Here is a 24,966-nt window from a genome sequence, read left to right on the forward strand (position 1 = left end):
CCACGCACAACGCTGACGTGACATTTCAGGATAAGTAACCACTCGGCTGTGTCCTTCATATGTTAAACACGCAGTTACTCACCCGTTTAAAACGCACACACACACACACACACACACACACACACACACACACACACACACACACACACAAACCAAAGCTGACCCCTCATTCCTCAGAATTTTAGACTGAGTTATAAGTTCACGTTTTTAGTGTTGAAACAAATGAATGCAGACAACATTTAGATGACTCCGGGTTCTCTCGTATGTGCTGAAACTCTGCTCACAGTTTCAAATGAAATTTTAATGGACAGATGCAGATCGTTCTCCTGAGCATGGATCAGTTCTTGGTCGGTTCTCTTCCAGGTGAGGTGAAGGACAAAAGGAGACTTTTGAGGTTGTGGAGGTTAACGGTTTATAAAGAAGCTTGAGAGCCACCTGTGCAAGCTGGCTTTCATGTACTTTGAGGTGTTTCAGCTGCCAAGTCTCATTTTTTATGAAGATAAATATGAAAATAAATAAACTTATGAAGCATTGTATTGTGATTCATGTAAATAGTTAACACAGATAATTGTCAACATGATTTGAAAACCTGCAAAGACATCAAGTAAACTGAGTGGACTCTCTCACTGTAGCTTTGCATGACTCACAGCTCAGAATGATCAAGGTTTGCACAGCAGGTAGGCGGGGCTTCTACCCTCTCTCTGTGACATCATCCAGATCCAGGAGTAGGAAAACTGTGATAAACTGAGTGTTTAGAGCGGCCTGCAGTCTGAGCTCTGGGCTCACTGTCGTCACTTCCAGAGTGTATGTTTGTTCTCTCTCCCTGAGCCTGGTTCTGTTTCCAGAGATTTCTTCCCGTCGCCAGGTGCTTGCTCTTTGCTCATGCTCTTAACCTTAGTGTACAAAATGTGTTAAGGTGATCTTTGTTATCATTTGGTGCTATATAAATAAAACTGAATTGCTGTACATCAGCTGTGGAACATCAGCTCATGTGCTTTTTAATTGAGAGCAGCAGCGCAGGCCAGCTGATCACCGCTTCACAAGCATCCGTACAGAAAGGCTCCGCCCAGATTTGAACCCAGGACCAAGGGGAAACTCCTGTGCTGCCCCACAGGTTCACGAAACAAGTCATCATGTCACTTATTTCTCAGTGAATCTTTTCTTCATGCTGAACTATTGGACCTGATCCTAGGCTCCGCCCAGCTGCCAAATCCCACTTTAACCCCTGCTGGCACAGTGTGAACGGTCCCTGTGACACTGCACCAAAGAAGTCAATACAAATCATTAGTGGATGAAGCAAAAAGAAGCATAACACTGGGCACGGCCATATTTAGGTTTTTTCTGCATTTTATTGAGTAAAAATTATATATGCTGCTATAGAAAGTACACAAAAATACAGCAATGTTTTCCTCTAATAAAATAAAGTGTAAAAATGTTTTTTTTTGGCTTTTTCATAGAAGATTTATAAAAAGGTAAAAGAAAAAATTTCAATGGGATTATAGGTCACACACAGGCGTCCTCACTTTTCATAAAAAAAACATCAATAACTTCTTATTAATACGAGCTACTCTGCACTAGAACATTAGAAAGCGAGCTTTATACTGTGTTAATATAAACTATCATATAAAATGTTTAAAAAAACTTTTTTTTTGTTTTCCAGCAAAAACATTCAACGAGTTCAGCAGTTATTAATGAAGCATGTAAACATGAAGCTTTTGGTTTGTGAAAGGCCGTTCAACTCAGGAAAAAGATCCTGGCGGCACTTGAAGTGACTTTTGAAGCACCACATCTGTAAAAGAGCCTGAAAGTCAAAAAGGGTCTTTACAAAGACTTGTGCATTTTTCAAAATAAGATGCAGTTCTTAGTCAAATGTGAGTTAAAACACTTGTAAACCTTTCTATCGATACAGTACACATGAACACTGAAAAAAACCAAAGTTCCAGTGATAAAATAGAAGCTGTTTATACAGAGAGCAGACGGCTACAGCATGTGCTCACAGACGTGATGGTGTAGGAGGTAATACCCGTTCACTTTGGTTTGGTGACGGCCTTAAAACAGCATTTCAAAGTGTTCCAGTTAACAAAAAACTAACAAGTGTTTCAGGACTGCTACCCATAGACGGCGCTGTGTGGGGGCCGCGCTGAAACACGCTTCACCTGCGTCGCAGTGGCGTGGAACTTCTTTTGGGAAATCGACGATCTAGAATAAAGTAGTCACGAGAGTTCACATCATCACAGAAACACGGATTTGGCTGAAACGTCCTTATCAGAAGGGCCGTAACAGAGAGCGCTAAAGACTCTAAAACACACGTTCTCCACACAGACCAGGAAACAGCACCGCGAGACGGTTTCTCGTTACGTTTTCTGGAAACATCGTCGATGAACAGCAGTTGTGATCTTTCACAGCCGAGGCGAGGTCACCAGTGTTTCTCCCTCTCGGTGGAATAGGAAGAGCTGTGAGGCCGCACACTAACGCTCAGACTCGCAGCCTTTCCTGGATTCTAATAAAATGGCATCTGCCTGTTACAGTAACAAAACATCTACAGTAGCACAAACGTCATAACTGCATTCATCAGCTGTCTGCAGACATTAACAGAAGATGAGCCCCTCCCTGCCTTTCAGTTTTTGTCTTTCTGCATCAGCTTGTTTCAAGTATCCAAAGAGATACTGAAGAGATCGCCGTGACAACATCCTGAGCGCGCCCACATCACGCTCGCTACAAACTCAAAATAAAACGCATCTTTTCATACACCTGTTCAACCTTTGACCTAAACGCTTGTTTTTAAGGCTCTCTCCTTCCTGACAAGCACAGTCTGCTCTGATTGGTCAGTTTGTGTGATAAAGTGATACTTTTTTAACCACCTCTATAAAAAGGAGCTGTGAGGACTCTCTGTGGCCTGCTCCGATTGGTCGGATTCATCCGGAGCTTGTTACATATGTAACCAGCAGACTTTTCTGTGACTTTTAACTTTGTATCCAAGCCATTGTTTAGCATTTGTTTTTCAAAAAATTTTTACATTCAAATATCACTGATGAGAATACTGATTCAGTCAGGTGACATCGCTGTTATGCCTCCAGAGTATTAGCTCTGAATTTAGAAAGCTTTACTTTGGTGTAAATAGCTTCCTATTTGTTCCCTTTTTTGAAATGTACACGAATGTTTAATTAGCTCTATGAAGTTTTTGGCTGTATTAAAACATTCAAACACCATTTACCACCAAACTAACACTAAACTAACTTCTTCTTTTGTCATTTATTTGAGCGTTCCTGACTACGCACCGGTTTAACGGCTGTCACACCAGCGAGTTACGTGGTGACAGAGAAAAGTCTGGACTGGCGTGTGAGGCAGTTCAGCAGCAGTGTTTTCTTTGGGTTCAACTTTGCAAACCTTTAACATGCAAAAACCCTTGAACAGACTGAAAGTCAGAGGAACAACGAAAAAGTAAAATACAGCCACTTGAAACTAGTGTGCTAATATAAAAAGGAATAAACAAAAGTACTTTTATTTCCTAAAATCAACTAAATCTATCAATATAAAGTGATCTAAATATAAAGCTAAATCCCGTCTCATGCTTCCAGGTTAGCTTCAGGTCAGTAGCTTATACCGATCAACTTCCCCAATGAGGGTTTCTTAGTTTGGTCCTTTAAAAACATCCTGCAGCAGTTTTACTGTCGAGTGCACTCGCAAAGTTTGGACCAGAAGCCACAGCATCATTACGGCGGACTGACCTTGGCGGGTAAAACAGGAACAGGACGTCAGCTCCGCCTTTGGTTCAAGTCACTTTTAAAGTGTTTTTGTTTGAGATTGAAAGCTCGCTACTACGCCGTTCTCCATCTTCTAAAACTTCTAGGTGTTATCTTAAAAACGATGCCTTCCAAGGGCGTTTAAATGAAGCTAAAATCCTATTAAAGTCACGCTACAGTCCTAATATTGACAAAGCAAAGGCGTGGGTGTCATCGTTCCCTTTTAACTCCCCGATGAATGGCGAATCGCCCTACTGGCCTCCTTACCCATCTCACCTTTGCTCACCTGACTAGACTCCGCCCCCTCTGTTTCCAGGGCAGCCGGCGTCTTTCTCTAAGCTGTGAATCTGTGTTAGTGTGTGTTATGTGGATCTAAGGCAGAATCCAGGCAGCATCTCGAACCGTTTCCCCGCCGCGCTGACGTTTTGTCAAACCGGCCATTTGCCTTCCAAAATGTCCGACGGAGGGGAGGAAACGGCTGGCTGCTGACGGTTCTTGATAAAAAAGCTGGTGTGTGTGTGTTTGCTGGTGATGGCGGCTTTCTTCTTATTCACAGGCAAAGTAGTCTTTGAGCGGAGCGAACAGATGCCTGATGACGGGGACGCTCCAAGACCGGCCCAGGAGCTTCTGCCGGGCGCCGCGACCCATGTTGGACACGTCAGTGTAGTGGACGGGGAAACCAAAAATCCTGCAGAGGGGAGAAGACCAACCGGCTGAAGATGGTATATTTAAAGTTTTTGTGCACAGTGAGAAAGAAGACCGAGCGAATGCCGGTGTCGTCAGCACGTTAGCTGGGATGCATCGCACTGGACCCTTTCACAGTGTAACTGCCAAAAGCAGCAGCGCGAGTGTTGTCCGCTCACCTCTCCAGCTCGGTGCACCACAGGATGTCCTCCTTCCCGTTCATCAGCACGGGGAAGTGCTGGTCTTTCCCCTGTTTGATGGAGTTGGAGCGAGTAGTGATGGTGCGCACCTTTCCAAACTACGAGACAACAGACGCGTCGTCAGTCTAGCACAAAATACCTGCACGTGAACATGTTTCTTTTCACGGTGTACGTGACCAACCTTTGCCACTCGGCCGTGATCCAGACAGTCCTGCAGCTGTAGCTTGTCCATCCCTGAGGCGCACAGGGGCCTGAAGCACAGGAGAGATCACACTGTTCACTCCGTCTGCCCTCACAATGCCGGGCGAGTTTCTGACGAAGAGCATCTGCTCACCTGTTCATCCCCGGCAGGTTTCCCCAGAAGTATCGAGCGCGGTGAGCAGCAGAGACCTCGATGGCATCAATCATCACAGGGTTACACTGCAAAGCAAGGTTGACAAATAACTGAATACATCCCATAATTACTCATGAACACACAGACGGGTTTTTACATCACATGTTCTCAGAGCCGTGAAAAATGATCCAGATCAGCAGACGGACATTTTTTTAAAATCTCAAAACATTTTTAAATATGTCGAGTAAATGATGTTTGTAAGCTCGTCACAGTAGGAAGGACCGAGGCGTCGTCTTTTCATCTTTAACTGAATCTTAACGTTGTTTAGACGTCCTGCAGATTCAGTTTTCAGGCTTGTGCAGGGAGCAAAGATGTTTCTTCCCGACGCTATCATCATCTGTATATTCAAGTTACTTGTTTTCTTATGTATTTGAGCTCTCAAACTTGTCCTGAATTTACACCCAAAACGTTTCCACCGCTCCTCCTGCTCGCGATCGTGGCCCAAGAGTTGGGAGTTCGTCTTGTAATCAGAAGGTTGCCGGTTCGAGCCCCGGCTCCGACAGTCTCGGTCGTTGTGTCCTTGGGCGAGACACTTCACCCGTTGCCTACTGGTGGTGGTCAGAGGGCCCGGTGGCGCCAGTGTCCGGCAGCCTCGCCTCTGTCAGTGCGCCCCAGGGTGGCTGTGGCTACAACGTAGCTGCCATCACCAGTGTGTGAATGTGTGTGTGACTGATTGTAGATTAAAGCGCTACACAAATCCAGGCCATTTACCATCTAACTGCCAGCTGAGTCTCAGGAGGTGTTAGCAGCACCAATGTTACGTCTGTAACTCACACCACAGACCAGGCATGTAAATCCACTTTTAATATCTACGGTCATAAATTAAAATAATTCAGCTCAGTTTCTGAGGATTTATATTCATATAATTTCACGATTTTGTGGCTCCCGGGTCACTCGGAGTACGTCACTGAAACAAGGACACCATATGGACCAAATACACTACAACAGATTTCAGGGCAGTGGCTGTTTGACCATCTGAGACATGTTGAATCTACGTGGTACAAAAGTCCACCTGAACAGATGTGTGACTAACAAACAGACAAAATGAACCAATGAGATTACCCCGCCGATGGATGGAGAAACTGCCAGCAGGCAGGGGGCCTGAGGGTACCTCTGTTACATCTAACAATGCTGTGAATACAGCCATTCCCCAACTCTCTGTCAGTGGTACTCATGGCCATTGATCAGTGGGCTTTGATCAATGACCATGAGAATTAATGATCATGTAAATGACCTCCCAGCCCATTGTTCCTTCAGTGGGCTGGTTTCAGTCATTATGCAAATGTACTGTTTATAACAGCGGTCCCCAACCCCCGGGCCTCAGACCGGTACCGGTCCGTGAGTCGTTTGGTACCGGGCCGCGAGAGTTGAGGCTCAGGTGTGAAATGTGTGGTTTTCAGGGTTTTTATCGGTTTTCAGCGTTATTTTGTTATCGTTTTTATCGATAACTCGGTTTTCCTGGGTCTTTTCACGTGTGTTATGAATAAATCTTCTTTTTTTCGGTACCGGTACTAGTTTTATTTTGTTGTATTTATCCGCGACACCTTAAAGGCCGGTCCGTGAAGATATTGTCGGGCACAAACCGGTCCGTGGCGCAAAAGGTTGGGGACCGCTGCTTTATAAGACTGGGGAAACCTGCAGTCAGCTGAGACTGAAGAAGTCACCTGATGATGATGAAACGTTTCTCCCACTGAAATGTCCAGATGAACAGAAACAACCTTTTGGGACAAAATAAGAGTAACTGTATTCTGTTACAGTTACCGTTCAAATAGGTGATAATCAGAATACAGTTACTTTGTTGAAATAAATGGATTACATGGCGATCTTTTCCTGTTTCATATGTTAGTCTATGACCTCTCTATTTTTGGTAATTCCCATCATTGCTGGAAACCCAAACAAAACACGCATAAGAGGCTCTAATGTAAGCGTCCTGTTAATGTTGGTGCCATCAGTTACACAATGGACCCAGAGCCAGCACAACAGAGCCAGCAGTGCACGGGCAGGAATCCATTTCTTACTTCTTACCACTTCATATTTAAAGAAGAAAGGGATGAAATCTGAGCGTGCAATGCAAACTGTGTTTGTCAGCAACCAAGCTGCTCTCAGCGTCAGAAGAAGAAGCGTCAACCTAAGAAACATCTGGAAGTAAGTTCTTTATAAAAGCTAACGTTAGCCTACTGCAGCTAGCCTGTTGTATAGCTACCTGGGTTATGTGCCACTTCAGTATCTTTGATGCACTATTGCTGTGTGATTTATTACTATTACTGACGGCTACTCACTACCAAGCTAACACTGTTAGCAGGCGTTAGCTGAGGTTGGTTCATAGACTGTTAGCATTGACAACCTGCTAGCTGCAAACAATCATGTGCAGTTCTTAAAGCAATACCAACTACATTTTTAAATCTTAATATATTAAGTAATCCAAAGTATTCAGAATACATTACTCACAGTGGGTAACTTAACAGAATATGACCAAACTACATTTTGGGGCATGTAATCTGTAATCCGTAGTGGAATACATTTTAACAACACTGCCCCCAGAAACCTGCAGCAATCACACATATTTGTCACAACACACTTGTTGGAAATGTTGAGGAAGCAACTTTAAGCAGATTTCCTGAACTTTAACTCCATTTACTGCACAGGCCTGCTCTCCACCCATGTGACTGACCTCCAGGAACCGCGAGATATCCCTCTTGTCGTTAATGGCCATGGCGACCACGTTCTCAAACATCCAGAAAAATGGGCGGTTCTCGCCGTCCTTGGGCTTGGCTTCGCTCAGAAGTCGATAAAACTCGAAGAACAACCTGCCCGTGCCTTCTGGAGAGACAAAAACCATCAACAGTCAAGAACGCTAAAATCGAACTAGGAATACGCAGGCAGATTATCGCTGCATCAGAAACAACCTTTAAAGAGTTAAACTATCACGCTGTGTGGCTTTAGTGCCTTTAAAAGAGTAGAAAATCACCAAAACACACGTTAAATATACCCAGAATGCACTCAGGGACTCACCGTACAGGCCCTTCCTGGCAGGATTGACGATGGAGAGGTCGTTGCAGGGACTTCCTCCGATCACCAGGTCAAACGGACCCCACTCCTGAATCTGAGCGAGATGACAAAATCAGACAGAACACGATTCCTGTTTTCAATACGACAGGATGAGTTTAATGTTTCGGCCAATAAAAGAGTTGAAGTTTAAAACTAATCTGAATAAAAAGAGTAAAACAGCTGATTAAATAACGTTTAGGTAAACGTGAAGCAGCAGAGGGTACGTTTGTCTGATTCGAAGGGTTGTGTCTCCCTGTGTTCATATGTGATGTTTACAATGATTATTAGAAAGAAAAGACTTTGCAAAGCTCCAGCTGATGCCAACAGTCCAGTGCCGCCCAATATTCAGCTAATAAACGTTCATTATTAAAGAAGGAAGTCATCAACCATTCCTGTTCTGAGGCTTGAACCTCGGAAGTTTGTCAATAATAAAAGATGTAGAAACTTTATCCTCAACACGAACGCTGTTTAAACCGTCCTCTGAACACAACGAGGAATAAATGTGAAGAAGGGAACGTGACGCGGCGTGCCTCTTATGTACTTCCTGTTTTATTTTGGTAGTCCTGTGTTGCTTGTGCTTTGTCTTCAGTCTGACCTTCTCTTCTGATTCTACTTCTAAATATATATATAGTCGACCTTAATCTTACAGAGAATGTGATGATTTTATGGATAATTAAAGTCAGTCATATATCCACAAACACAACAAGCTGAAAGTCAGTGATGCTGCTCGGTTTGCAGTCCTGAACATCACGGCACAAGCAGGATTCACTGCACTGTTAATGTGAGCTATGTTATATTGCTGCCTCTGCTCGGTGGTGTCGAGCCAAACGGACTTTAACGTGTGTTTGAACGAGCTGACGGTTCACTCGTTAAGCTGAAAGAAAGATGCTTTAATCACAGCAGTCACACATGTGTCCACTGTACCATCTGGAACTCTTCTTGTTTACACTCGTAATAACACAAACACTAAATCCTCTCTGGTGTTGTAGCAGTGTGTACACCTGAGACTGTCACCTGTCTGTCTGTCCTGCACTCTCTCTCTGTTTCTTTCTCTCTGATTGTGGAATAAAAGTATGAACATGTGTTTATAAGTTACACTTGTGTTTGAATCCTGCAGCTTATCACACATTTGATTTCCATGTGTGACGACTGCAAGTGTCCAGAGTGAGGACAGACTGAGGGACCCACTGCTGCACATCATCTGTGAGGCTTTGCAGCCCTGATGATCCACCAGGACAAACTCAGCAGTGTGTGAGGAAGAGGAGGAGGAAGAGCCAGCAGCAGCTGACAGATGGAGAGAATAGACAGACTGTTCCCTGTTTGTGAAGGACTGCTAGGAAAGTTTAACATAACTGTCTGTGCTGAATCAGTCTTATTAGGTAATGTTCAAATAATGTGATCATCCCAGTGTTTGCAGTGTGGGAGAAAGTACTCAGGGCCTTCAAGCTACACACTATGAAAGGCAGCAACAAGTTTAATGTTCAGAAACCTAAAGTCTGTATCAGCAGCAGAATGGAGCTAAAATAAATGTTGGTTTCAGTTCTATGAAGCTTTGAGTATTTTGGATCAGTAGCTGCTGTGTTTGTTGCATCATATTGCTGTAACTGTTTATATGCTTTATATATTCTGAGCTAAGTTGATCTATAGTGTTACATCATATTCTATAAGGATGTTATGTGTTTGTAGACTTTCTGCCCAGTTTGACCCATTTAGCAGACGTCAGCCTGTTTAAGGCTCTGATATCTATTCTGTGTGACTTACAGCAGTTATGACATGGTCTGATTTTCTCACCCAATAAAGGAATATTTCATATATCAGTCGACTCTTCATTCTATCAGACACAGTTATCACAGCTCCTACATTTGCTTTTACACATATATGTAAGCAATGAGCCAAATTTAGTGATGCCAACATATTAAACGAACAATATTTGTCTCATATATAATACATCTGTATAAACACTGTCACAGATGCTTGTCTGTGAGTGAAGATTTAAGGTGACAGGAAACATAAATAACTGCAACTTGAATCTTTGCTGAAGCTCAGTGTTTGACCCAGAGTTCATGTTCACTGCTGTAATAACTAATCATGATACATATAATAATAACTGTAATATTGTCCATATTCTATTTACATTACCACAGTGAGATGACTTTAGTCTCATGAACAACATCAGCTGATTGTTATTTACTAACTAATCTTAAATGACTGTTCAGCAGAGACATGAAGCCCAACAATCATGTTTACAGTCCCGTGGTCTCAGCCTCAGATACTCAACTGATCAAAGTGATGTCATGACAAAAATGACCAACAAAACATTTTCTCCTTCATTTCTGTCACACAAAGCTGTATGAAACGTTTCTCGCGGTTAGATCCATGGTTGCTAGGCAACAACAGCACGACAAAGACTAGACCGACCCATTTCACTGCCTCGCACTTCCAATCTTCTCGGTCTTCGGAGGACGCGGCCCACGTAGACCGCGAAGGCCGCGTCCTCCAAGGCTGCAGACCCTGAGCTGGGACACAGCCCGAGTGTCCGTATGAGGAGTGAGCTTCCTGTTTGGACTCTGTGTTTGTGATAAAGGTATTACATTAAACTCTGGGTTACTTACTGAAAGTTTCCTGAGTGGGAACTGTTCACTTCAGCCATATTTGACTATAATTGTTGAGGTAAATCCACAGAGAGCTAAAGCTTTATGTTAATGCTCAGATGATCAGATTTAAGATTCTAGATCAGACCATCTAAGATGTTTTTCACAATATTGGATTTTTTTAAATACTTGATGTAAACTGATGAAAATAAAGTTTTTATTTATTTGTGTAAATAACCTCTTGTAGCTGACTGGCACCAGCTTCACAGCCCAGCAGGGGGCAGCAGACTGATTCTGTTTCACTGGTTTATTTCAGTCAGTTTGAGCTCAAACATCAGGCTGAAAATACAACAAAGCAGAAATTCACACGGACGTTGTCCTGCTTACATTTTTCTTGGTGATGTTCCTCACATCGTGGACGTACTTGATCTTTCCTTCATGCCTGACGACGCCCACTGAGATGGAGTCCTCGCACACCTCCGATGCCACATACTGACCCACCTTAAAACCCAGATCTCTCAGAACCAGGTAGCCTGGAAACAAACACACTCATCTTTACATAGGAACACACACAGACACACAGTAGTGGCTCTGAGCTCCTCGCCTGTCTCTCTGAGCCCGGCCATCCTTCAGAGGAAACACATAACTTCACCTGTGACCACACCTGACCACGGGTGGGAATGTAGCCCGACCACTAAACTGACTGCTCTCAGCAGTCGGCGTCCGTTAGGATCTGTTGCTGGTGTGCCGACCACCGCTGTTCTCCACCTCCACGTTGGACTGCAGCTGGTGACGGCAGTCCTGGTTCACCAGAACATGCAGCAGGTGGAGAATCTGTCCGTGAGGCGGTACGGTGACCAGAAGCAGGACCACCAGCTGCAGAACAACTTGGATGATTTGGAGTCAGTTTGCAGGACGGGAGACTCTCTGCAGAGGCAGCTGACTATTCATTTCAACAAAACACACCCTAAATATCTGCAGAGGGGAAAACGATGGTTTATTATTGAACCTAAGCCTGAGCTCGCCTTCATCCTCACCTGTGGCAATGCCGTCAAACAGGGACAGCACTCTGATTGGTCGTCTCTGCTCTGCAGGGACTGCTGGGTAAATCTTTGGTTTCTCCTGAAAGGCAAACAGAAAAGAACAGAAATGAGACCTGATGCTCAGCCGACGGGTCAGAAACCAAACGCAGCGTTCGTCCTGCTGCTCCCGCCCGTGCACACGAGGGGCACAGAGCTACCCGTGTGATTTCATCAGGTGTGCTTTACAAGATCAGATAAAGACACGAAACATCTGAGAAGAAACTCACAAACTCCTGTCCGTTATCGTTGGCGAAGAACTCCTGCAGCTTGAGGCTCCAGTCGTGCCGTCGTTTGAGGACGCCGTACCGCATCAGCGGCTGGCACATGTAGCATCGCCACGGGTCTAGATAGCGCGCCTGGTCGGACGCACCCGGGTCCACCAGGATGTCCAGACAGTCCACGCAGAAACACCTGGAGGGAGCAGGCGGAGAGGAGGTGAGCCGAGGGAGGGGCAAAGAGTGGAGATGGTGTTTCCTGTTCCTGTCCGTCGGACCTGCAGCAGTTCACGTTGCCGCAGAGCAGAACCTCTCGACCGCCGCAGCAAACGGTGCAGTAAGACTGGTAACCGTCGTCGTCGTACATGTAGGACATCTCCAGGTACACGTCCTGAATACACACAGGAAACGATTCATGACTTATTCAAGCAGGAAGCCCCTTCAGATTAAAAGCTCGTTCGTGGCAGACCTGAGCAAACAGCACACTTTGTGTTAGGTAATGAAAGAGGAACAGAACAAATATGAAGCTCTCTGACCTTTAACCTCTCCTGGAGGGGACAAAAAGCTCTTTCTTCTTTTTAAATAAGGAAATCAAAGAGTTGTGCTGCGTCACCCCGAGGGCGTCAGCTTCAGCGTTCGGAGCTGATTAATAAACGATATCTGGAATGATGACAGAGCAGGAGGAAGTCTCCACACGCTCTGTGGTCAAAGCCCCGACAGCTGCAGCTGAGTGTCGTGCTGCCGTTTTTCAGGGTAACCATTTATTCGACTGCGCGGCGCCACGTTGTTTTTTTCTCCTGGGAAAATCCCACGCTGCCCACACAGGAAGTAGAAATCATTTTGGCTCCCAGACTGTTTCGTTAATGGGAGTTACCAGTTTGCATGTTTGTAAGAATCACATAATAAACACGGTGTGCATGGCCTCTGTCGTTATTATCACTATCAGCAGTTTGATTTTCTAATCAGAAGGTTGCTGGTTCAATTCCCCGTCTGCTCCAGTCTGCATGCCAAATATCCTTGGGCAAGGCACTAGCCTGTGAGCGTTAGCTAGAAACCATGGATGAGTGTGTGAGCGGGGCAAGTGTTGTTTCTGCTGCTCACACTGAACCCAGAGCGTCTCAGTTTCGTATCTATTCTACTTTCAGATGTTCGTATGGTAATTACAGCACGCCGCCGTCACTCAGCGCTTTAATCTGTTTAGCTGAGAACACCTTCATCATCATCATCAAAAGCGCCCCACTCTCACTCCGACTCTGTTTACTATGGAGCGTTATTTCCTCTGACACAACCAGCTTTACGACTCCTGTCAAATACTGGCTTAAAGCCAACGTGTAGCCCAATGGCTATATTACAGGGTGTGTGTGTGTGTGTGTGTGAGTGTGTGTGTGTGAGTGTGAGTGTGTGTGTGTGTGAGTGTGTGTGTGTGTGAGTGTGAGGTGTGTGTGTGTGCAGGGGGTTTTCATTAGTCCAAACAGATTCATAATTTATATGAAGACACTAATACGGCAGTTTAATTTTACGAGCGTCTGGGTCATATGTATCGTTGACGAGTCCTCGCACGCTGTAGCCACTGGATCATGTGACGTGTGTCTGCCGCTCTACCTTGCATGTTGGGCACAAGCCTCCTTCAAACAGCGGGTGGAAGGTTGCACTCGTCTTCCCACAAGAGAGACAAAACTCTGCCAAAGACACACACAGAAAAACACAAAGATCAAAGTGGGATTTACCTGCCAAGGATAACGAGTCACAAACACACAGGTGGGAATGTTTACCTTCGATACTTCTTTTATTCTTCACAACTTCATTCACCATTTGTTCTGGCAGGAAAACACAGGAGATGGAAAAATGGGAAAAGTGACATAAACTGCGAACTTTATACGACTCAACCAACATAAAGAACAAAAATAATTCAACTGAAAGCACAAACTGATAGATATGAGATCTGTATGTAGGTGTGTTAGAAAGAACAGCTGAGAATATCATCTCTAATAAATTGTTTCATTCTCAAAAACATAACAGCTTTATTTTTCCAACATTATGCTTTAAGTGTAGTTTAGTCCTAATCACACACTTTATTGTTTGAATATGATTCTCTGAACTGGATATTTTTGTTCTCATTACAAATTTACACATAAATGAGCCGAGATGTTGGGAGAGTTGCTCATTTCCAGCTCTTTATGTTTAACCTTGAACTCTACCAGAGTAGCTTTGCATGATTCAGATCATAATAATCCTTCTTTATTTAATACTGGGCCTCGAGGCAGCCCCTCAGTTCAGCCCCTGTCTAAAACGAGTTGTTTTAGCTCCTCCTGCTTTTGAAAGGCTGCAGTTTTGAGGAACAGGTGGGCGGGGTTTCCCTCTCTGTGACATCATAAGGATGCTGTAGTATAAAAACTGGGATAAAACGGGTTCAGTGTGTCTCCGAGCACATCCTTGAAACATACAAATGTTAAATACATAACTTACACCAGATTTGCTGACATACATTTCTAAATAACATCCTCCACTTTGTGAGGGTTCACTGAGTTTAACCTTTGACCTTTTACCTCTGTTGCACAGCTCCTCAGGGGCGGCCTTGCTCTTACACAGGCTGAGTTTGGGCCGCTTTGCGCTGGGGAAGTACTCGCACAGGGACACGTCGAGGACGTGGTGCTCCAGAGGGTTACTGTCTGCGGACACATACAAACACACTTACATCCTGCAGCCTGTTTGGGATCAACAGTGAATGACAGTGTGGCTCTGCTGCCTTGCTCACTGGCACTGTGTGTGGGTTTCAGTCCTTCCTCTCCTTTGGGCAGGAAGCCCCCATTGGCCCAGTCCAGCATGGGTTTGACCTGGTCCTCTGGGCTATTCGACTTGCAGGGAGGAAACGTTTTCTCTGCTCGGATGCTCGCCATCTGAGGGGGAGACAGACGTTATCCTACCTGGGACGGACTGAGCACGTGCAGATTCAGGTGAAACCACGGTGACAGAAAGCATTTTACACACAGATGGGAAAAAGGATTCAGATGCTCCACACGGGCATTTAAGGCACGACAAGCCAGGCAGGCGACGCTTGACCAGTAAAATGCAAAACAGACTAAATCAGGAGGGCGCTCTGGGTTCCTGTAAATTACTGCCGTCTGCGCCTGCAGGAGGAGCTCAGTTTGGCAGCAGCACGTCTGTAAAAGTTGGGACGGCTCAACAAAACGCTGAAAACCGAGAAGAGAAACAGCTGGAGGAAGATTTATCAGCTGGTCAGGTGACCCGTCAGCGCTGGGTCACATGATCGGGCAGAGCTTCACCAAGCTGCAGAAACTGAATCCTCACTGTGAACATGACGTCATCTACACACCGTGACATCATCAGCGCGGGGACGAGGACGATAACCTTCAAACGCCGCTCTGTGATAAATCAGTGCGCGGGCTCAGGAACGCTTCCAGAAACGCCGTCTGCGAACGACTGGGCGTGGCATCCGCCCGTGTAGGCTCCATCACGTGGAGGAGAAGCCACGCGTGACCCCGATGGAGAAACGCCCCCGTCTCCTTTAAGACTGATCTGAGGTCAGACCCATCCAAACATGGACGCCGTGTCCAGACCTTTGAGAACATCTGGAGCATCATGAAAGCACCGACAGGACTGCTGAGCAGCTGCAACCCTCCATCAGAACGTGGCGGCGTTCCTCAGCTCACAGACCGTTACAGACCGATGGACCTGTTTACTCTGATTACACGCCCTGTGTCGTTATGAATAGAAGCTCATGAGATTTACAGCTCGCTCATGTTTGAGGAGTGATAACGGGTCTCTGTGACGGTCCATGTTTAACACGCACCAATGACTGGACAGGAGATAAGATGCAGGCGGATCGCTGTCTCTGTGTCATCCGAGCGTCACGTGTCACAGTGCAGGATGTCAACAGCAGGCTGTTTCTGCCTGAACAGTTCGACAGGCGAGCTTCAATTATAAAACTAGTTTGTAAGATAACCGTGTGAAGACTCTCCTGGTGAGAAAGCCCCGAACGCTTTTAGCAAGAAGACGAGAGGCGAGCAGCGAAGGGGCGGACGGGAGACGAAAGACGGCGGCACGAAGACGCCCGGAGGCCGTCTCTCTCTCTCGCACACGCTCCGTTACACAAACACAGGTGATTATGAAAGATGTCGAGTTAAAGTAAACCGAAGCTCTGTTTCTTCTAACGATTGTTTGTGCGTTAAAGACTAAAGCTGACTGTGTTCCAGTGTTTGTGATAAAGTCGAGTGGCTGCAGACTCATAAAATACATTTCTGTTCCTCTCACACACTCAAATCCTCTCGCATTAACACATTTATCTGTGCAGCCCTGATGCAGTTATTATCTGAAATCAGATCCTCTGTGCCGAGCGTCCCGTCCTGCCTCCATGTTTCTGGTTTCTGCAGGAAAGGAAACGTCTCCCGTTTACTCCATGAGAGCGCCGGGATAAGAGGTCAGGAGAGACAGGTGATAGCGAGGACACACACACACACACAGACACACACACACACACACACACACACACACACACACACAGACACACACAGACACACACAGACACACACACACACACTCACACAGACACACACACACTCACACACACACACACACACACACACACACACACACACACACACACACACACACACACACACACACACACACACACACACACAGACACACACACAGACACACACGCAGACACACGCAGACACACACACTCACACAGACAGACACACACACAGACACACACACACACACACAGACACACACACACACACACACACACACACAGACACACACACACACACACAGACACACACACACACACACAGACACACACACACAGACACACACACACACAGACACACACACACACACACACACAGACACACACACACAGACACACACAGACACACACACAGACACACACAGACACACACACACACACACACACAGACACACACACACACACACACACACACACAGACACACACACAGACACACACACACACACACACACAGACACACACAGACACAGACACACACACAGACACACACACAGACACACACAGACACACACACAGACACACACAGACACACACACACACACACACACACACACACACACAGACAGGTGTAAACATGCATAAATACACTTCCAGTGAACCAGTTTGTTCTTGGCAGGGAACCACGCTACATGTTTTTACAGCAGACTTTAGACCTGAAACATGACACACACACACTCACACAGACACACACACACACACAGACACACACTCGGTATCTTAGTGAGGATATCTCCCTGACATAATGCTTTCCCTAGCTGCTTACCCTAACCATCATGAATGAATGCCTAACCCTGACCTAACTGTAGCCCTGACACTGAAACCACATCATGAGTCTGAGTCTTCACACTGGTGGGACGGGCTGTTGGTCCCCACAAAGATATGTAAACACTAAGACTGCAACGATACACAAAATTCACGGTTCGGTTCGATACTTTGGTGTCACGGTTCGATATTTTTTCGATACAAAAAAATGTTCACGCCTTTTTAATTTGTCATTTATTAAAATTATAAATATTGTGGGAACATCGTTGTGTTCCCACTAGTGCTGTCAGCGTTAATCTGAAATGACGTTAACGCCACAACACGGCAAATCTCCGTTAACGAGCTACCGCGGATCGCCCCGTGCATGGGGCTGGACGGCGTCAACACGTTAATGAGCTAACTGCGCTAACAAACTAGTTCCCACCCATGTAATTGAGCATTGCGTGGCACATCCGACACACTGTTTTACTTTAGTCCATGACGCGCTTACCTTCAGGGTCATACGTCACATGAAGACCAAAATAGTTCCAAACGCCAGATCTGAATGAGGGTGGGGGAGGTTCAATTTGCCATGTTGCAACGAGCTTAGCTTCTGTCTCGCTAGCTTGCGCTGCACTCAGTGGATCTGCGCTCGACAGTGCAGCCTAGGCGGAGTAGTCGAACGCAGATCCACTGAGCGCTCAACACAGACAGCATCGTCAGAAGGAAAGTTGATAAAACAAATTAAAAATGTTGTATTGTTCGATACATATGCGTACCGAACCGAAAGCACTGTATCGAACGGTTCAATATCGATACGAGTATTGTTGCACTCCTAGTAAACACAGTCACACACACATGTGACCCTGTGTGTGTTTTGTCTGCATGTCGCTGGTTCTGGTTTCTGACACTGGGACCTACAGCTGTAAAATTTTGCATGTTTATTGTTTATGTTACATAATATTAAGTGAACGACCCCGAGGGCGTGGGGTCGGGGGAGACAGGAACCCCAAGTTAATAAAAAAGAAACATCCAATCAGGACGCAGGCAGGGCGCATTTAAAGGTTGACCACATGGTTACACACCTCCAGGCTACATTTATTTAAGATGAGTCACAAACTCTGTTTTGCTTGTTTGATGACAGAAATGCTGCGCACGGTCATTTAAAACTAGATGAGATGTCAATAAAGCTGCACACCAAAACAAAGAACCAATCAGAATCGACTAGCTTTGGGTAACCGCTGTAAGAAAGGAAACAGTCTCAGAGGAGGTCTGCTGTCACACGAGGCTCATATGACGCAGAGAACCGCAGGTAACAGGTGCATCATGTGACATACAGGGAGCAGTTGCAGATAGCCAACCCTGACACTGACCTCCAGCGCCTGGAACACCGCCCTGCGGTACGAGGCCAGCTTGGTGTAGGAAGCCTGGCTGAAGAACTTGGGGAAGGCGGTGAGGGAGTCCAGCTTGTCTGCAGAAACCTGGAGCAGAGAACACGGCATCAAACACACACGTCCCGCCATCCCGACGCCACAGCGTTTCTGCGCCTCCTCACCTCAGAGAACTTCCCGTCCCCAAACCACTGCAGCCACCTCATGCCGTGGCTGGCCTGCCGCTTGCCGGTGGCTCGCCACGTCACCACGATCCCCGGCCACCACGAGAAGCCTTTGATCTTCCCCCAGACCAGCTCGCCAATCCCGAAGCCCTTGTTGTCCTAAACAGAGACACGGGAGGAAGTGCTGAGTTCATTCACGAGCATCGTCACTTTCTGTTAATTAAAGACGAATCAAAGATTAAAGTCGGGTGAAATCAGTGCGAGACGTTTCGTACAGCAAAGTCTCCTCATCGTGGACGTGAACGTCAAAGCGTTATCAGACGCCGGTCACGTCTGCGAGCATTCCTTAAACCTGCGGACCTCCCACTTAGCTGGTTTGTAGTTTGACTCTGTTCTGTTGTGGTGCAAATATAATAAAAAAGACTAAAACAAAATGTGTGTTCGTCCACGTCGGCTGAAGACACGCTGCTTCCTCTGCAGAGACTTCATCACTGATGACATCACAGCCGTTTCCCGGGGCAGCGGCTCTTTAACGAGCAGCTGGTGGAGCCCGGGCCATGTGACCCTTCAGCCCAGCGGGCTGCGTGGATGCTACGCCCCTCTGACGGAGTGGCTCCTCTGAGCTCAGAGCTTCCATCACGAGTTTCCACGTGGACTCCTCGGGTCATTTCCAGCTTCGTTTATTATTCCTGGACTCCACCGGTTCGCTTTCTCCTGATTGGCTGCCCTTCTGTAAAAGTCTAAACAGCAGCCGTACTGCCTCTCTGTGACATCGTACAGTACCAACAGCAGAAAAAAACTGAACATTATGAGCCGTCTGAAGTCCCGCCCACCTCCTGTTCAACCTGTCTGTCTACGAGGTGTGGCCAATCAGAAGAGACGTGGCTTAACGCAGCAGTTCACAGCCCACAGCTGTTGCATTAATTATCAATGAGAAAATATCCAAGAGGAAGCCAGCACAGGTCGCCCTGTGTTTGAAAGTGGCCTTAAAAGGGGAGGAGCTAAATCTTGTTGAAGACAGGATGAGAACCGCACTGATCACGTCATCACAAACGGGGAGATTTGCACTCATATGGACTTACGCTGTACTCCTGCTTGGTTTCGGAGCTGGACGAGGTGCTGGTGCTCTGGGCTGAGTCTTTGGAGTCTTGTTCCATGAGCTCCAGTCGAGGGGTCTCCGGGACCCCGCCGGACCCGACCGCAGGTGCCCGAGGATTCCCGGGACACTGAGGGCAGGGAGAGGGAAGGTTGACAGAGGAAGAAGTGGGAGGAAGACCTGTGAGGAGCACAGACTCGACAGCAACAATCATCCTGGAGCTGTGATGAGTCGGCAGCATCATCCCGCTTTGACCAAACATTCAAACACAAAGTAAAATGAATAAAAAGCGTCTTTGTTAAACTCTTTTATGAAAGAAGTGAGGATGAAGGAGGAGAAGCGATTGTGCAGGCTGCAAACTGACAGCACCACCGCTACCCCACCCGAGGTGGATGGATGTGTGTCTGTGCAGCTTGTTGCATTGTCCCCTCCCTGCTGCCCCCTGCTGGTCGCTGAGTCAGTCGAGCCGTTAACGTTTTGCAGACTTTCATAAATCCAAATATCTTTTTCTGTATTCTAGAAGAAGATCAGCTGCATCTAAGCTCGCCGCGTGGACGACATGTTTTATGTTTTTAATGGCTGCACATTCCCGAGAGTTTACCGGAGACGTGCCGTGCTCCTGTTTGCGGCTCTGTCTGCGAGGCTTGCCGTGTGCGTGCGGCGTCAGGCCGGCCTGGAAGATGGTTCTGGGTCGAGGCGTCTGTCTCAAGCCCAGCTGAGACGCTCCTGAAGACTTGTCCTGCAAAGAGACAAACACCAGACCAGTGTCCCCTCTGCTCTCGCCTAAATCACAGGGCGGTGAAAAGCTCCTACGCGAGAGTCGTACCGAGTCCCAGGTGCTTTCCTCGTCCTCGCGTCTCTTCCTGCTCCTCTTCCTGCTTCCCCTCGAGCACTGGTTACCATCTGTGGCGGGAAGACAACAGATGGAAAGAAGGTCAGACAGATGGTCCGAGAGAAACTGAATATTTTCGCGGGACGGCGTCACCGGGAAGACGGCTGCCAAAGTCAAAGAGCTTAAACGTGACGATTTCGGCAGTTCAACAGCTTCAAGAACAAACACAAAACCTCACACAGCAGAACATAAACATCTCAGTTAAGTGATTAAAAATGCACTAAATGTTTAATAAGTGAAGACGCAGACACGCTGCATCGCTCCGTCAGGCTCCAGGTTCTCGTGACTTTTAAAGAACTGAAGCAGAAACTTAATCTGAAGAAATGCAGCTCATCATCATCATCATCATCATCATCATGCTGACAGCAGGAAATCATCGCCGCAGCAGAAACATGAAGTGAAAGTCTGAGAAACGCGTGACCTCACAGGCAGCTGTAATCATTCACACATTTTCCCTTTTAATGTGAAGTTTCTGTCTGCAAACACACAGGAAGCCAGCGGACCTTCAAAATAAAGGTCTCACATGAAATAAGTGACGGTGTAAAGACGAGTGGCGTGAGTTACCCTGAGGCGAGGCAGCGTCTCCGTTCTGTTTGGGGCTGAAGGGTGAAGGCGGCTCGGCCGCGGTCAGGGGGCTGTTCTCATTGGTCAGTTCCACTCCGCTGTCATTCTCGGACAGGCCCTCAGCTGGAGGCGTGTCCCCGTTCACCGCTGCCTGGAGACAGAACAGAATCACAAACACTGTTATCTGAGATAAAGCCTCGGAGTGAGGCGGGACGCAGACGAGTGGCAGAGGCGCCCCACAGAGACGCCATCGCTCCATCAGCCCTCCACCAGGAGAGAAGAGAGAGATGATGGAGCTCCACAGAAAACATTTTATTTTACATTTCACTTCCTGTTACCTTTTACTCAGTTTTTCACTGTTTTCTGTGTTATTACCTGAGACTTGGCTGCAGCGCACAGAGTCGATGCTTTCAGGAACCGTTTTACGGTAAAAGTTTGGCCTAAAACCAGCGGGAGCGCCGGTGACCAGCAGATGATCAGCTGATCATCTCCAGTGTCAGTTCTTAGTTTTTGGCCCTTACACGTCTTCTTCTCACATGTTTTTAAGGACATGCTGCACACAGAGATATCCCAGGTTTCCAGGTAACTGCTCTTTGGGAATCACCCTGTTCGTCTAAAAATACTAAACTGTGAGATTTTTGACAGACTCTACTAACGAAACAGGATGTGTTTAAAATCTTTGCCCGTGTGTCTGTTATGTGCAGATGCCTTCATAATTAAATGAAAATAGTCCGGCACAAGATCAGCCAAATCAAAGGTTTTGTAAGACCTTCAGAAACTCTGGGAACTTTTAATGAACCTTTAAAGTTCTGTTTTAAGAAGTAAGAAGAAAGTCTGGCTCCTTGAAACGAGGGCTGGCTCAGGACTTCTGCACAGCACTGTGCTGCTTTGCATTGTTCCAATAAGCAACTTTTCCAACTCCCAGATTTTAAGTTCAGTGACGTTAAAGCCTGAAGTTTGTGACGCGAGCACACGCCACCCTGACCCTGCAGCCCACACAGGGCTTTGCATGACGACGGCGTTTGATGTGCCGACACCAACGCTCCACATTCCCGAAGCCTCAGGTCATACTCAGGCAAACGCTCACCGGAGCCTCTGGCCTCACCGCTGTGACGGCTGCCATTAAAGCGTCACGTGACAAACGATTAACGCGCCTGACACTGAGCTGAGAGCGGGCAGCCGACGCGGTGCAGTCAGGACTTGTTCAGGCTTCTAATCTCCTGACTGCCGCAGACGTTTGGTGCCGTTCCAAGTGGGTCATCCGTCATCTCCAGCATCCAATACGTTAGCTTACTGTCCGTGTCGTACTGCTGCGCTCTGTGTGTGTGTCAGCTGAGACTCTGTGGTCTTGTGGGTCTTGCAGGCAGGTCTGCAGCGTTAAACAGAGCCTGGTTACAAGTCCAAACACTGACATGTCAGCAGTTTTCTTTGTTGCTAGCTAAATAAAAGCACTTCAAACAAAAAGCCATCAGGCACGAGGATGTTGTGTAACTACAGTCCAAAGCCTCGCTGCCTTTTACGCAGTTTTAATCTTTGATCTGGGAGAATCCACCCACCGTGTTTAGCTTCAGGCCACAGCTGTGTTTCAGGCACAGCTGTTCACGAGCAACACTCTGACACATCTGCGCCTCCACCTGGGGCGGCGAGAACCACCTCACTGACAGGTGGATGAGCGCCGCGTTGAACGGCTGCTGTCTCATCATACGTGAAGCGAGCAGCGTTCACACAACCTGTAACTTTAAGTGAAACTTTAAGTTAGCTTGTCTTAAAGAGACACCACACAACTGCGACTGTTACAGCGGGTGTAGTCATAGCGACGCTGTACCGTTGGTGGTGTGATCCCTGGCTGCTCCGGTCCGACCCGACTGTGATATCAGGATCATCGTTTACAGCTGCAGATACATTTATAGACAAACTAAATCATGTCCTCCGCTTCTCCTTCTTCCTAACATATTCTACATATTTGAGATTTTTAGTCCACCAATCAGAAAACCCGAGGTCAAAAGGTCAAGAGTTCCCATTAGTGGGTTTCAAACTGCCCAGGAAGAACAGAGGGCAGGTCACGGCAGGTTTAAAGGCGCTGAGCAGTAGGTCTCCGAAGGTCTTTTCTTCTTCTGTGTTTTTACTCGTTTTCAGGTGTCTAAACAAATCCTGAGGCTGAAGCTCGTCAGAAGGACGCTGTCACATGTTTCAATCAATCACTGCACCGATTTTGAAGCAGATACATAGAAAGCAATGATGGCTCAGGACTCTGTGCTTCATGAAACTGCCGGACAGGACGGCTTATTTTAGGAAAAACAAGGACTCGTGCGCGTTACTGTAAATCTGCGTCACCTGGCTGCCATCGCTTTCTTTTCGCACACGCCACGGCCCATTTACAGCATCTGCGCTTTGCACGACTCCTGTAATTGTTCTAATCGTTATCTCAGACACTGTCACACACTCAGTTAAGGATCTTGGAGTCTCTGGTGCAGGACCAGCACTCCTTTGAAGAGCGTTGGATCCATGACAGCAGATGACTGTATAGTTTTCATTCCAAGGCACACCTGGACTTGTCCCGTGCACACCAGTCTGCTTTGGCACACGGTTTGGAAACCAGCGGTTCATGTAATCCAGCGTAGCATTAGTCATGTATGTTATGAATGACCAAACATTTGGCCTGATTCCACCGTGAGAGGATCGAGGCTTCCAGAACAGCACTGATGGTGTTTCATCTTCTCACTTTGTGCCCAGCTTTAGTGAGACACCATCTGACTGGTCACACATATCCAGCTGGTTCATCCAATCACCTGCTGAGCACTCTGATTTGAAAGTGTCTTTGTCTGTTTCCAGCGAGGACTTAGCACATGCTTACAAAAACATGTTCTGTGTGAGCTTGAGACGGTGCAGAGACTAAAATAATGGAGAACTAACACTGAGCCTGAGTACTCAGGCATCAGGCATGTTCAGCAGCAGCTGAAGTCAACATCTGACTCAACAAACTACAGCCCTGAAAGAAAAGCAGCGCGCGTGACAAATCTGCAGCGCTGGCAGCGAGTCAGGATACAGGAGCGGCGAGGACACGAAGGCGGGCGGGAATGCTTTCGTTGCTCCTTCTCCCGGCATCGCTTCAGAAGAGCCGGACACGTGAGTTTGTGCAGCAAACTCTGGAGTCCGTGCTCTGCCTGAACACGAACTCCAGCGTCCTGAAAGGACCGATTCCACCTTAATCCCCACTCTGCCCACGTGACAGCAAGACTGACTGCAAATGATGTTCAGACAATAATGTAACACCTAGAGAGATTATGCATGTGAGCAAGTGTGTGTGCGTGTGTGTGTGTGTGTGTTTGTGTCTATCCCATGATAGAGCCGCTGCAGCCGTAGCTGCTAGCTGTCTGCGAGGCTGCACCGCAGCTAGGTGGAGCCAAATATTTTATGTGTGAAGAACTTTGGTACTTGTTCTAATAGTGATTTAGTGACAAGGTGCTGCTGCTGTTAGTCTGGATTTAAGCTAATGCAGGCTGAAGCTGCCAGTGTTTACGACCAACATCAGAGTGCAGCCTGCAGCGGAGCAGCAGCAGAAAGATCATCACGACACTTTAGAGAGTCAGAGGAAGAAAACAAGC

The 24,966-nt window shown here is 46.8% G+C and overlaps 1 protein-coding gene across 3 annotated transcripts in view; it reads right to left on the reverse strand.

Annotated features, from left to right (window-relative positions):
• Positions 1-1,329: 1,329 nt before the first annotated feature.
• The window catches only part of dnmt3bb.1 (DNA (cytosine-5-)-methyltransferase 3 beta, duplicate b.1), a 39,589-nt gene continuing 15,952 nt past the window's right edge, over positions 1,330-24,966 (reverse strand). For 2 of the 3 annotated variants that reach the window (XM_040022813.1, XM_040022811.1), the window contains exons 3-22: positions 21,362-21,512; positions 20,732-20,808; positions 20,507-20,644; positions 19,892-20,035; positions 18,810-18,968; positions 18,628-18,735; positions 14,713-14,854; positions 14,504-14,626; positions 13,730-13,774; positions 13,560-13,636; positions 12,236-12,348; positions 11,970-12,153; positions 11,698-11,782; positions 11,048-11,193; positions 8,034-8,124; positions 7,693-7,841; positions 4,962-5,047; positions 4,809-4,878; positions 4,607-4,725; positions 1,330-4,431 (exon numbers count right to left, since the gene is read on the reverse strand). In XM_040022813.1, the coding sequence (XP_039878747.1) occupies positions 4,290-4,431; positions 4,607-4,725; positions 4,809-4,878; positions 4,962-5,047; positions 7,693-7,841; positions 8,034-8,124; positions 11,048-11,193; positions 11,698-11,782; positions 11,970-12,153; positions 12,236-12,348; positions 13,560-13,636; positions 13,730-13,774; positions 14,504-14,626; positions 14,713-14,854; positions 18,628-18,735; positions 18,810-18,968; positions 19,892-20,035; positions 20,507-20,644; positions 20,732-20,808; positions 21,362-21,512 (2,349 nt within the window). In that variant the 3' untranslated portion in view covers positions 1,330-4,289. The remainder of the gene's footprint in view (positions 4,432-4,606; positions 4,726-4,808; positions 4,879-4,961; positions 5,048-7,692; positions 7,842-8,033; positions 8,125-11,047; positions 11,194-11,697; positions 11,783-11,969; positions 12,154-12,235; positions 12,349-13,559; positions 13,637-13,729; positions 13,775-14,503; positions 14,627-14,712; positions 14,855-18,627; positions 18,736-18,809; positions 18,969-19,891; positions 20,036-20,506; positions 20,645-20,731; positions 20,809-21,361; positions 21,513-24,966) is intronic. The other variant, XM_040022812.1, reaches the window with a different exon arrangement.

This window comes from Simochromis diagramma, unplaced genomic scaffold (genome assembly GCF_900408965.1).
Source record: "Simochromis diagramma unplaced genomic scaffold, fSimDia1.1 OVJJ01000308.1, whole genome shotgun sequence".
NCBI lineage: Eukaryota > Metazoa > Chordata > Actinopteri > Cichliformes > Cichlidae > Simochromis > Simochromis diagramma.